This window comes from Cervus elaphus, chromosome 5 (genome assembly GCF_910594005.1).
Source record: "Cervus elaphus chromosome 5, mCerEla1.1, whole genome shotgun sequence".
Lineage (NCBI taxonomy): Eukaryota > Metazoa > Chordata > Mammalia > Artiodactyla > Cervidae > Cervus > Cervus elaphus.
This window is the reverse complement of record NC_057819.1, coordinates 121,010,275-121,024,168: the sequence shown is the minus strand read 5'-3', so window position 1 is coordinate 121,024,168 and position 13,894 is coordinate 121,010,275. Positions and strand designations below refer to the sequence as shown.

The 13,894-nt window shown below is 39.7% G+C and overlaps 1 protein-coding gene across 1 annotated transcript; it reads left to right on the top strand.

Moving 5' to 3' along the window:
• Window positions 1-4,283: 4,283 nt before the first annotated feature.
• KPNA2 (karyopherin subunit alpha 2) lies at window positions 4,284-13,678 on the top strand. Its single transcript, XM_043905064.1, has 11 exons — window positions 4,284-4,439; window positions 5,917-6,014; window positions 6,164-6,301; window positions 7,940-8,028; window positions 8,902-9,170; window positions 9,337-9,431; window positions 9,526-9,789; window positions 9,978-10,211; window positions 10,448-10,630; window positions 11,740-11,889; window positions 13,326-13,678. The coding sequence occupies exons 2-11, from the start codon at window positions 5,940-5,942 to the stop codon at window positions 13,416-13,418; spliced, it is 1,590 nt and encodes a 529-aa protein (XP_043760999.1). The 5' UTR covers window positions 4,284-4,439; window positions 5,917-5,939; the 3' UTR covers window positions 13,419-13,678.
• Window positions 13,679-13,894: the final 216 nt, after the last annotated feature.

Here is a 13,894-nt window from a genome sequence, read left to right as displayed (position 1 = left end):
AATATTCAGGACTGATTTCCTTTAGGATGGACTGGTTGGATCTCCTTGCAGTCCAAGGGACTCTCAAGAGTCTTCTCCAACACCACAGTTCAAAAACATCAATTCTTCGGCGCTCAGCTTTCTTTATAGTCCAACTCTCACACCCATACGTGACTACTGGAAAAACCATAGCTTTGACTAGATGGACCTTTGTCGGCAAAGTAATGTCTCTGCTTTTTAATATGCTGTCTAGGTTGGTCATAGCTTTTCTTCCAAGGAGCAAGCGTCTTTTAATTTCATGGCTACAGTCACCATCTGCAGTGATTTTGGAGCCTAAGAAAATAAAGTCTGTCACTGTTTCCACTGTTTCCCCATCTATCTGCCATGAAGTGATGGGACCAGAAGCCATGATCTTAGTTTTCTGAATGTTGAGTTTTAAGCCAACTTTTTCACTCTCCTCTTTCACTTTCATCAAGAGGCTCTTTAGTTCTTCCTTGCTTTCTGCCATAAGGGTGGTGTCATCTGCATATCTGAGGTTATTGATATTTCTCCCTGCAATCTTGATTCCAGCTTGTGCTTCATCCAGCCCAGCGTTTCTCATGATGTACTCTGCATATAAGTTAAATTAGCAGGGTGACAACATACAGCCTTGACATACTCCTTTCCCTATTTTGTACCAGTCTGTTGTTATATGTCCACTTCTAACTGTTGCTTCCTGACCTGCGTACAGACTTCTTAGGAGACAGGTCAGGTGGTCTGGTATTCCCATCTCTTGAAGAATTTTCCACAGTTTGTGGTGATCCACATAGTCAAAGGCTTTGGCATAGTCAATAAAACAGAAGTAGATGTTTTTCTGGAACTCTCTTGCTTTTGTGATGATCCAACGGATGTTGGCAATTTAATCTCTGGTTCCTCCGCCTTTTCTAAATTCAGCTTGAACATCTGGAAGTTCACAGTTCAGGTACTGTTGAAGCCTGGCTTCAAGAATTTTGAGCAATACTTTGCTAGTGTGTGGGATGAGTGCAATTGTGTGGTAGTTTGATCATTCTTTGGGATTGGAATGAAAACTGACCTTTTCCAGTCCTGTGGCCACTGCTTAGTTTTCCAAATTTGCTGGCATATTGAGTGCAGCACTTTCACAGCATCATCTCTTAGGATTTGAAATAGCTCAACTGGAATTCCATCACCTCCACTAGCTTTGTCTGTATACTTTCTAAGGCCCACTTGACTTCACATTCCAGCATGTCTGGCTCTAGGTGAGTGATTACACCATCGTGATTATCTGGGTCATGAAGATCTTTTTTGTATAGTTCTTCTGTGTATTCTTGCCACTTCTTCTTAATATCTTCTGCTTCTGTTAGGTCCATACCATTTCTGTTCTTTATTGTGCCCATCTTTGCATGGAATGTTCCCTTGGTATCTCTAATTTTCTTGAAGAGATCTCTAGTCTTTCCCATTCTATTGTTTTCCTCTATTTCTTTGCACTGATCACTGAGGAACGCTTTCTTATTTCTCCTTGCTATTCTTTGGAACTCTGCGTTCAAATGGGAATATCTTTCCTTTTCTCCTTTGTTTTTTTTGCTTCTCTTCAATTCACAGCTATTTGTCAGGCCTCCTCAGACAACCATTTTGCCTTTCTGCATTTCTTTTTCTTGGGGATGGTCTTGATCCCCGCCTCCTGTACAATGTCACGAACTTCCGTCCTCTGTAGTTCTTCAGGCACTCTGTCAGATCGAATCCCTTAAATCTATTTCTCACTTCCACTGTATAATCGTAAGGGATTTGATTAGGTCATACCTGAATGATCTAGTGGTTTTCCCTACTTTTTTCAATTTAAGTCTGAGTTTGGCAATAAGGAGTTCATGATCTGAATCACAGTCAGCTCCCAGTCTTGTTTTTGCTGACTGTATAGAGCTTCTCTATCTTTGGCTGCAAAAAATATAATCAGTCTGATTTCGGTGTTGACCATCTGGTGATGTCCATGTGTAGAGTCTTCTCTTGTGTTGTTGGAAGAGGTGACACTATAAGAATTATTAATTTAAATCCCAACCCGTGAATGTTTTTAATATTTTATGAGACAAAATGGGAATTATGCATAAATCACTTCTACCAGATAACCAAAATTCAATGATTGTCTCTTGAGGAAAACATTTTGTGCAGTGTTTGAGTTGCAGGCTAAACTAGTTGCCTTTTCAATGGAACACAGTTCTTACTTGAAAGAATGACTGACAGACTATGATTATTCAGACTTGGGCACACTTGAGTTTGCTTCTCAGGTTCAGCTTTGTTCTCAGGCTCACATCAGCATAGCACACAGTCCACTGAAGAGAGAGGCTATCTCACAAAAGTCTCAGTAAATATTTTACTGTATTCTGTTACATCTTCATCAGCAAGCCAATTCCTGTGTCTGGGGGATGGAATGGGATTGGTTTAGGCCACACTAGGCCCTCTTCTGAATCTCCATCCAACTACAATAGGAAGATTTGAGAGGGTGGGGCTGTATCCTTTCCCAGGGCAAGGTATCTTTCAAAGGCAACTTTCACTGTTGACATTTTACTTCTGTTTCAGGTTGTTTTCAGGTGCAAGTACAGAATAGTGGTCAGAGAGCATGGATCCTGGAAGGAGAGGGCCTGGGTTTGAGTCCTGTCTCTGGCATTTACTCCTGTGTGAATGTGGACAAGTTACTTAACCACCCACTCTCCTCTTCTGTGAAATGGAACAGATAAAAATGCTACCTCACAGAGTTGTGAAGATTAAATGTATTCATAAAGGTAAAAAACTGAGAACACTTCTGGGCACATAGTACCCGATATTTATTTGTAAGCAAAAGAAGACCCAATATAACTAGCTTAAACAACAAAGGAAGTGTACTGGATGATATATTTGCAAAGTCATATCATTGCAGCCTTTTGAGGTAAGGCAGGGTATTGATCAAAGTTTTCACGGTTTCTCTCCAATTGTCTTACGGGATTTCTAGGATTCACATCTCTCAGTTGAGAACAGAGCCTGCTTTCCTACCTCTCATCATTAAACAAAAGGCATAGACTCCTCAACTGAATGAATTTAGGTCACATGACTGCCCCTGAACCATTCACAGTAGCCAAGAGAACGCCATGTAGTGACTGGTTTAGAGGTGAAATCCTACCACCTTGTGCATTTAGGGGGGTAAGATTATGCTGATTGGTTATGTGGGAGTAGAATGAGCCTCCATGACTCCCATTACTGCCACACAGTGAGTGAGGCTGGCAAAAATGCCTGCAGGAGGGACAAAGTTCATTGTTGAATTCATAGTAAATAAAAGAAAAAGCCAATACAGCTTTTCTTAAAAATACCCTTCTCAGAATACAGAAAAGTTGCAAAAAGAAAGTAGACCATAATTCCGAGGTTCTGATAACTATCACTGATGCTTTTTTTAAATTACAAGAAAATGCAAACATTTTATTTGAAATATATAAAATATAGCATAGATCATTACTATAACAATTGACAATTTGAACACAGACTATAAATAAATAATCGCATATAAGTTCAATAGTCTTGAATTTGATGATTATGGTATGGTAATATAACAGAATGTCCTTATTCTTACAAGATACAAGCTGAAATAATTTAGGGGTAAACGGACATGATTTCTCAAACTTACTCTCAAATGATTCAAAAAGTTAATATGTAAAAGCCATGTATATATAAATACAGGTACACGCGTGTGTGGGTGTGTATAAATATGGATAAAGATTTGCAATTCTTTTGTATTTGAAATTATTAAAAATAAGACTGGAGAAGCAGGCAGTAATAAATCTTTTGTTAACATAGTTCTGCCTTCTATGCAGTCTTTTATGACACAAGTTAAAAACAGTAACAACTAAAAAAATACAGCACATATCTGCCTTACCCCTCCCCTCCTTCATGGCCAGAGACCCCGGCCAAGTTCCTTCTGAGTCCTATCGGGAAAAATGCATAGCAATATATTTCTTTATTAAGATTTTTAAATAGAATTATTTTGGGAATCATCTGTGGTACTTAGTTAAGGCAAACACTCAGGAAAACGACCAGCCACCACACAGCGGTAAACCCATGCAAAGAGCTAACCCTCCGACTAAGATGGACAGGGAACCAGCCCTGCAAGCTGCATGCCGGGATCTGGAGTTTTTCTTCTCCGCTCTGCAAGGCTCTCCGGGATCGCGCGGCCGCTCCCTTATCTCGCGATGCTATCCTATCTTCTTCTGGGCCCTCTGACCCCCTCCCCAGCTAACGTGTTTTTCAAATTCACCAATGGGCGTATAGCGTAAGCTCGAACCAGCCAATGGGAATGCGGAGCCACCGGGAAATTTAAATCGCGCCGGCCGGCTGCACGAGCCACACCGTCCTCCGGCTGACCGTGGTGGACGTTTAGAGGCAGCAGATTCCGCAGCTTGTGAGCCGCGCACCGCCTCCGGTGGACGCTTGGGCCTGCTGTGTAGGTACGAACTGAGGTCGCAGCGCAGCTGGAGCGGCAAAGGCGGGCCCTTAGGCCGCTCTCGGATTGCTGGAGGCGGGAGGGGAGTCTCGGAGTAGACGCGCGGCCAGGCCTTGGCCTCTCTGGTCGATAAGGCCTCGGGGGCGTAGTTCGTTGACGAAACGGGTTTTTCACTACGGATGCGAGTGCTTGGGCCTTAGTGCCCGAGGCCTTGCGAACCGCTGCAACCGCAAGAATTAGAGTCAGGCCCGAGGACGAAAGCCTCGGTAGGGGGCCCGGCGCCTCTGGCTCCTCCTTCCGCGGGTTCCCGCTGCTGCTTCCCCGAAATGGGGGTGGGGAAGGGGGTAGGGGAGGGGACTAGAGATGGAGGTGGCAGTTGGAGCTGCTGTCTCTTAATTTGTAGGCCTTGGGTTGGCTCTGTCACAATTTCGTAAAAGAACAGAATGGAATTAAAAATAGCCTCTTTGAAGGAGGACTTCTGTGATGTTTTGGGAGATTGCTCTTACGTAGGTGAGTTTGAGTGGAACGCAGCTGATACAGCCTAATTTAGTGCATTCACTCAGAATTTCTGGAAATGAAAATGTGCGAGATGCTGAACTGCGTCGCAGGTGTTCAGGGTTGGCAGGAAACCTTATTAAAGTTTACACAATGTTAACAACGAATCAGAGTTTTAAAATTTTCAAACGTGGAGAATGTATCTGTTTTGGCCGTTTAAAGACAGTAGAGCCTCCAGAAGATCTGAATTTGTGGCCCGTACGACATAGATTTTAACTGTAACCTTATTTCCCGTACGTTGTCTATTAGTTAACTAATTAGTTAACTATTCATGGATCCTATATAGAGTCTAGAGCCACGCTGTACAGTGTGGTAGTCTCCACACGCGTGTGGCAGGTCTAAACTGAGTTAACGCTGTAAGGTAAAAAAGTACCTGCAAGATCTCGAAGAATTAGTAAGAAAAAAGAATGCAAAATAGTTAAGTAATTTTTTGATGTAATGTGTTGAAATGAGAAAATAGATATTGGAGTAAATATATTATTGAAGTTAATTTCATTTGTTCCTTTTTGCTTTTAACAAGCGTGGCTATTAGGAAGCTTAAATTTATACAGTTTGCATCATGTTTCTGATGGACAGTACCGCTCCTGGAAGCCTCAGCCCTTCAGAGGGGAGGGGCCAAATATAGTTTGGCTAAAACTCATGTTCCATAGTGCTGAAAAAGGAATATCCTTCTTCTTTTTTTTTTTTTTTAAATTTTATTTATTTATGATTTGGCTGCACATGGAATCTAGTTCCCTGACCAGGGACTGAACCCTGGTGCCCTTCATTGGGAGCTTGGAGTCTCAGCCACTGGACCACCAGGGAAGTCCCGGAATATCCTTCTCTAGTATGGAAATACCAATTGAACGTGTATTTGATAATTCCCTTAATGCTTATGTTATTGCCAAAGTGATAAAAAGGAAATTTTTCTCTCCCTCATTTTGCAGCTTTCTCCCTTTGTGTCATAATCATGTCCACCAATGAGAATGCTAATTCACCAGCTCCCCGCCTTAACAGATTCAAGAACAAGGGGAAAGACAGTACAGTGAGTACCTTCTGTTGTTTTCCTAGTATTTTTTAAATGGGAAGGTATTTGGAAAGGGCATCAAAACTTTGAGTGAATTTGAAAAATTGTCCTCACTTGGCAACTAACACTGATGTAATAGGTGAGATGATATGTTCTCTTTTCTCAAGGAAATGAGGCGGCGCCGAATAGAAGTTAATGTGGAGCTAAGGAAAGCTAAGAAGGATGACCAGATGCTGAAAAGGAGAAATGTCAGCTCTTTTCCTGATGATGCTACTTCTCCACTGCAGGAAAACCGCAACAACCAGGTGAGGATATTTAATCTTATCAATTATGGTAAACCCAGAAAATCAATATGAGGCCTTTCAAAGATATTTAAATAACATGTCTTAGCTTTGTGGGTTTTAACTATCAAATGTGAAGATCTGTTTTTGTGTGCTCCTGTCAGTAATTCTGATGGGTTATCTTTCCCCTGCCATCCTCTGTAATCTATGGAAGCTGATTCCAAGGTTGTCTTTAGCGCTGATCTACACTTCAAGTTTCCCTGCTTTTCCAGTTGTCAGCTTTTACTTCGAGTTGGCCATTCAAGTGTTCAGTGAAAGTATGTCCAGAACCAACTTATTTCTGCCTTTTTTCTTCTTTCTCTACCTTTCCTTTGCTCCCTCCCTCTCGTTTTTTGTACTTGTCACCAGCCTTTTTCAGGTCTTTTTCCTCAACTGTTTCTTGATTTTCATTCCGTGCCACATACTGTTTACCTAAAAGTTTTCTTAAAATACTGCTTAAAACATCTTATAGAAACTTTATGATTTTAAATCCTTTTTTTAAGGTTCTTTGGAAATTAGACCCATCCTAGAGTTCTACTCATGGAGACGTCATGATTTTATCAGAAGTGAATGATTGAGTGAAAGTCACTCAGTCGTGTCCAACTGTTTGCGACCCTGTGGACTATACAGTCCATGGAAGCCAGAATACTCAAGTGGGTAGTCATTCTCTTCTCTGGGGATCTTCCCAACCCAGGGATTGAACCCAGGTCTCCCACATTGCAGGTGGATTCTTTACCAGCTGAGCCACCAGGGAAGCCCCATCCTAGATTTTTAAATTTATCTTTCATCTTTTAAAAATATTGGGCAATTTCCTGCTTTTTTTTCCCCATGTTATGCTTTCCTTCAGTGCTCCTCATTTTACCAATGTTCCCCGACCCCCCCCCCCCCCCCCCACTGAATTCTACCTGTGTTCTGTTTCTTGAGTTTTATACTCAAATCCCATCTTCTCTTTATAGCACTTCTAGGTCATCCTAACAGGAAAAATGCTCCCTTCCCAGAATTCTTGTAGCACCCCATTCTGTACCACAAATGGAGAGTAAATTCTGTATAATACTATATACAGAGTTTTACATATATAATTTGTTCTAGGGTTGTCTAGATTTTACATTTTCTTTGTTGTAAGGTTTTAGAATGTGATACTGACTTTTTAAGTTAACTGTAGCTACAAATGCTACAGTTAATTCCAATCTGTAGTCACTACCTGTAATGTTTATGTGTGCAACACCAGTGGGGAAATGCATGGATAACAGCCTTAGCTTTGCAGATTCCCAGCACATTGCCTCTAACTCTGTCCCTTTTCCCCTAGAAGCATATCTGAATAAAAGTGATTGAGACTAATGTAGGAATAACGTTCACAGTACTCTAGTTCATTTTTTTAACCTGTTCACAGCTACTTTTTTTAGTGACTAGATGCTGGGATACTCCATTACTTAAGACATTTAGTCATGACACCAAATTTGAGGATTGTTCTATATATTAAATAATGAGTATTTAACAGGCAAATTTAAATGTGGGACCAAACTTTTAGTAACTGATTACAAACAGAAATGTCTTCATGTCGGGATTGCATTGTATTTAATCTTAAAAATGATAATTTGAAAATTAATTCACCTGTTCTTGTAGGGCACTGTAAATTGGTCTGTTGACGATATTGTCAAAGGCATAAATAGCAACAATTTGGAAAGCCAGCTCCAAGCTACTCAAGCTGCTAGGTAAGTCTTGTCTTCTGTAGCATGAGTAAACTAAAAAATAAGCATTTTTACATTTTTTGATGGGAAAGCGATGGGCAGGTGGTGCATAGAGTAAAGGTTAAGCCAGGCCTAGGCCTATTTTCATTATAATCTTTCCTAATCTAAAATTTTCTATAGTTGCCTAAAATTACATCTACTCCAGTGATAATTTTTTGATGTACTTAAGAAATGTTTTTTGTCACTGGCATTTCAAGTCAGTGTCAGGGAAAGGAGGAATTACTCAGTAAGTGGGATTAGCACATTCATTTAGAATGGTTCATCCATTTAGGAAATAAATATATTCTATTTATTAGACTTTTCCCACCCACCATACACAAATATTTGTGACATCCATAATGGAAAGGATGAATAATTTCTGTAGCTTCACAGTGTGGGGAGTAGCAAATCCAGTTGACAGAAGATCAGGGAAAAGATGTGTGTCCTCACTACTGGTCAGAGTAATGAAGATTAATAGAGTGTGATGCTATCGTATTGTCAAAGATTTTAAAAAGTGGTAAGATCTAAAATAGATTTCTGCAGAGAGAAGGGTTCTGCATTATTGGTAATATTTCAGTTTTGGGAAAAGTAGTTTAAGACACTACCTATGGTTGCACCATGCAAACAGTCTGCTCAGCCTCTCTTAGTTCCAGGATGTCTCAGCAGTTACTCTGCACTGTCAAAGGTTACTTAAAGTTTTAAACTCTTGCATTAAGTTGCGTTTTAAATCGTGTTTTTTTATATGAACTTGGTTGGTCTCGAGTTGCGTTTTAAATTGTTGTGGTTTTTTTTTTTTTTTTGGTATGAACTCGTTTGGTTAATCACTTTCAACTTTTGTCTCTTTTTGCTTACCCATAGGAAACTGCTTTCTAGGGAAAAACAGCCCCCTATTGACAACATAATCCGGGCTGGTTTGATTCCAAAATTTGTGTCCTTCTTGGGAAGAACTGATTGTAGTCCCATTCAGTTCGAATCTGCTTGGGCCCTCACTAACATCGCTTCTGGGACATCAGAACAGACCAAGGCTGTGGTAGACGGAGGTGCTATCCCAGCGTTCATTTCTCTGTTGGCATCTCCCCATGCTCACATCAGTGAACAAGCTGTATGGGCTCTCGGAAACATCGCAGGTACTTGGGTTTGAAATTCTTTTGACTGGATGTCTCCAATCCTACTGAGGTTGGCGGAAGTGTCTTAGTGTATTTGTTGCGTCAAGACACTGGTGTACTCAGTAACTGAAATTAATGGCGCTAGACAGGTAGTCATGGTTAACTTTGCCACCTTCTTTTTTTTAAGGTGATGGTTCAGTTTTCCGAGACTTGGTTATCAAGTATGGTGCAGTTGATCCACTCCTGGCGCTTCTGGCTGTCCCTGATATGTCATCTCTAGCAGTAAGTTCCTTACCATAAGTCACGTTTCTCATTGATTCTCATTTTTCTACCCCCTTAAAAAACAGCACTTCATTGCATTTTTCTTTCCCCCCAGTGTGGTTACTTACGTAATCTTACCTGGACACTTTCAAATCTTTGTCGCAACAAGAATCCTGCACCCCCCTTAGAGGCTATTGAGCAGATTCTTCCTACTTTAGTTCGTCTCCTGCATCACGATGATCCAGAAGTATTAGCTGATACCTGCTGGGCTATTTCCTACCTTACTGATGGTCCAAATGAACGGATTGAAATGGTTGTGAAAACTGGGGTTGTACCCCAACTTGTGAAGCTTTTGGGAGCTACTGAATTGCCAATTGTGGTAAGTTAATTTTCAAATGAGAATATAAAGTATAAGGAGCACGATCAGTTGGTACTAATATTGACATATTGTATATTTTAAGCCATAATGAGCCTCTTACCTGTCAAAATCTTCAGGGTGTAGAGATTTTGAGTAGTGCTGGAATAGATAAAAGATAACTACCAGTGTCAACTTTTTTTTCCTTTCAGACCCCTGCACTCAGAGCCATAGGAAATATTGTCACCGGGACAGATGAACAAACACAGGTTGTAATAGATGCAGGAGCACTTGCTGTGTTTCCTAGCCTGCTAACAAACTCCAAAACTAATATTCAGAAGGAAGCTACGTGGACAATGTCAAACATCACAGCTGGCCGCCAGGACCAGATACAACAAGTTGTGAATCATGGATTAGTCCCATTCCTTGTTGGCCTTCTCTCAAAGGTACTACAGCCTTAGGACTTAATGGCCAGGCACTTGGTAGAGTTGTACTTCTTAAGATTCTTAGTGTACTAATGTTAGGTTCTGTTTAACAGTCCTTTGCTAAATAATAGTAACCTTTTTACGTTAGCTTGGGTAGAACCAATTGGAAGTCTTAATCACTTTCTTCTAAAACAGTGGTTTTGGAATCTTAATTTTATGACCATTCTGAAATAAACCTGTTTCTTTATGTTAATTAGGCAGACTTTAAGACACAAAAGGAAGCCGCATGGGCTGTGAACAACTATACAAGTGGCGGAACTGTTGAGCAGATTGTGTACCTTGTTCATTGTGGCATAATAGAGCCGTTGATGAACCTCCTAACTGCAAAAGATACCAAAATTGTTCTGGTTATTCTGGATGCCATTTCAAATATCTTTCGGGTAAGGCTTAACAAGGCGGCGTTTGTTTGAATTTGGACTCGATAATTGGTTTACTATTTAGACAACGGAGTAAGGGGCACCTAAGTTTACTCAGTTCATCACAGAATCAGAAAACCTGTTGATGTGGGCCACACTCTTGATAAAAGATGTGGCAAAGGATTATGAGAGAGATAAAGGAGATGACAGATGCATGATGTGACTTGAATTGAGGCCAGGTACATAGATGAATGCTGTTCATACACATTTATTTTGTTAAGCATTAATTCCCCCAATTTCATACTATGGTGAAATTAAATTTGAATGACCTGGTTAATTATATTTTTCTTTTGGTTACGTTCCCAGTTGATCGAAGTGTGATAGCATATGGCACTTTATTGTATATATAATGGTTGGTAGGTCCCACTCAACAACTTTAAACTGATTATGGAAATTTTTACATATCAAAGTTTAGAATAATGATCCCTAATGTATGTATCACCTAGCTTAAATAACTTGTCAACATTTGGCCTCTCTTTCTCCTCAACCTTACCTTTTATTTTATTTTGAAACAATCAGTTATTTCATTTTTAAATATTTATGTCTCTCCTGAAAGATGAGAACTTTAAAAACACAGCTAGCCACGATATCACTTGTATATATACCTACTAGATTCTTGATATCAACAAATAGTCCAGTTAGGGGAATTTCTTTTTATATACCTTAGGTTATTACCCTTGGACAATGGTTCTCTTCCTTGATTTCCATACACTTTAGGATTATCTCAGGTGCTTTTATACCAGTAATTTTCTATTCCCATCACAGACCAGTGGAGCCTGGATATAGTGTCATTTTTAAAGTTAACCAAGTGATTTTGATACACAGAAAAGGTTGAGAACTATAGTAAGATCTTTGTGTCTGAAAGCTACAGAAGTAGCTGCGAAGAGCAAGTACAGATCTGATTCTTTTGAATTGTTAAAAAATGTAAAGTTGAGTTTTATCTCATAGAGTTGCGAAGGAATTGTTAAGTGTTTATTTCTGTCTGATATATATTGATAGTCAAACAGACATTGTTTTCTTCATTAAAAGAGTTCATTCAAAGTTTAGTCTTCTAAACTTGGAATTTTTTTCAGGCTGCTGAGAAACTAGGTGAAACTGAGAAACTTAGTATAATGATTGAAGAATGTGGAGGTTTGGACAAAATCGAAGCTCTACAAAACCATGAAAATGAGTCTGTGTACAAAGCTTCATTAAACTTGATTGAGAAGTATTTCTCTGTAGAGGTGAGTAAATGGTAATATTAATAGCTGGGAAGGTTAAGCCCATAAGCTATTTTTTCCTCATACTTTCTTCATGAGCCTTGATAAACATAGTAAAATATCAGCATAAGTATACTATTGCATATAACATACATATTTGTTCCTCTAATGTTTTGCTTGATATTAATACCATCTTTTAGCTTGAAATATTAAAAAGTCACTAGTTTACTTTGGAATGAATAGCCTCACGAATCTTAGAATATCTTGAGAGTAAGTTTGTGTAGGAGTTGGAGAAGTGGGCCAACCCCACAGCCATCCGCTGGCCTAATAGCCTGTTTTCCTCTTGCCTACTGAAAAGTGACAGGTTAAGGAAATCTCTTTTTCTGTTATTGTAGTAGCATTTTAAAAAGAAACACTTTTGTCTGTGATGGGTCTTTGTTGCTGTATAAGCGATTTCTCTAGTTGTAGTGAGAGGAAGCTGCTCTCTAGGTGCGATGTGCGGGCTTCTCGTTGCAGTGGCTTCTTGGTGCAGAGCACGGGCTCCAGGCTGTAAGGGCTTCAGTAGTTGTGGCTCATGGGCTTAGTTGCCCCACAGCACGTGGGGTCTTCTCCAACCAGGAATTGAACCCATATCCCTTACGTTAGCAGGCAGATTCTTAACCACTGGACTACCAGGGAAGTCCCATAATTTTTTATTGAAGTATAGTTGATTTATAATATATTAGTTACTGTTATACAGTGTAGTGATTCGGTTATACACACATATATTCTTTTCCATTATGGTTTATCATAGGATATTGAATATAGTTCTCTGCTATACAGTAGGACCTTGTTGTTAATCCGTTCTATATATAAAAATTTACATTTGCTAACCTCAACCTGCTGTGCCATCTCTTCTCCCAGTCTCCTCCCCCTTGGCAACCACCAGTCTTTCCTTTGTCCATGACTATGTTTCTGTTTGGTAGATAGGTTCCTTTGTGTTATATTTTAGATTCCACTTACAAGTGATAGGTCTCTCTGACTTACTTCACTTAGTATGATGATCTCTAGTTGCCTCCCTGTTACAGTGGCATTTCTTAACCTATTCAGAACCTTCCCCTCTCAGGCAAACTTCAGTAGCCCTCCGTCCACTATTTGAGATATTAAAATATGGTTCAAGATTAAAGGTGAAATAAGCAAATGAAGACCTTAAGAGTGAATACTTACAGGTATTATGCTAAGTGAAATGAGTCAGGCAGAGTAAGACAAATAACATAAGATTTCTCTTATATGTGGGAAGTTTGGGGGGAAAAAAAACAACACGTCAGCTTGGTGACGTGATTAGAACAGATTGGTGGTTGCCAGAGGTTGAGGGTGGGAGAAATGAGTAAACTGTTTTTTTGTTTTTGTTTTCAGTTTAAATAAATTAGAAATGTGCCAAATTTATGGGATTATATTGTTTTGTTTTTAAATACTTCCAGGAAGAGGAAGATCAAAATGTTGTGCCAGAAACTACCTCTGAAGGCTATACATTCCAAGTGCAGGATGGCTCTGCTGGGACCTTCAACTTTTAGATGTACATCTGAGGCTTAAAGTTGTTTGTTGTGTACTATGTTTGGTATAAGTTTGTCTTACTGTTTCTCTACTAAGAACTCTTTTTAAATGTGGTTTGTTATTGTAGCACTTTTTACAACAAAACTATACTTGAACAGTTCCGAACTGTACATACTGTATGAAGCTTCTCCTCTCAATGGGTTTCTTATTTCTGTGTGGAATTTCATATCTTGCAGTGTCCTGTAAATAAAGATTAAATTCCACCCTTTTCTTTACTTCACCATGCCAGTGTGTTACTTTCTAATTTAGAGCTCTCACAGGTTGCAAATGAAAGGGAGTTGAACTGAACCCATGTGACTCTAAACTGGGGTATATAGTTCTGGTGGCAGGCAGCATTTGATACAAGGTTTGTCATGTCATCAAGGATACAGAATTGATAGCTTCCTGTCTGCTGAATTCTGGCTTTGCTCTAAGCTGCTTCCCCGCCTGGTTGGTG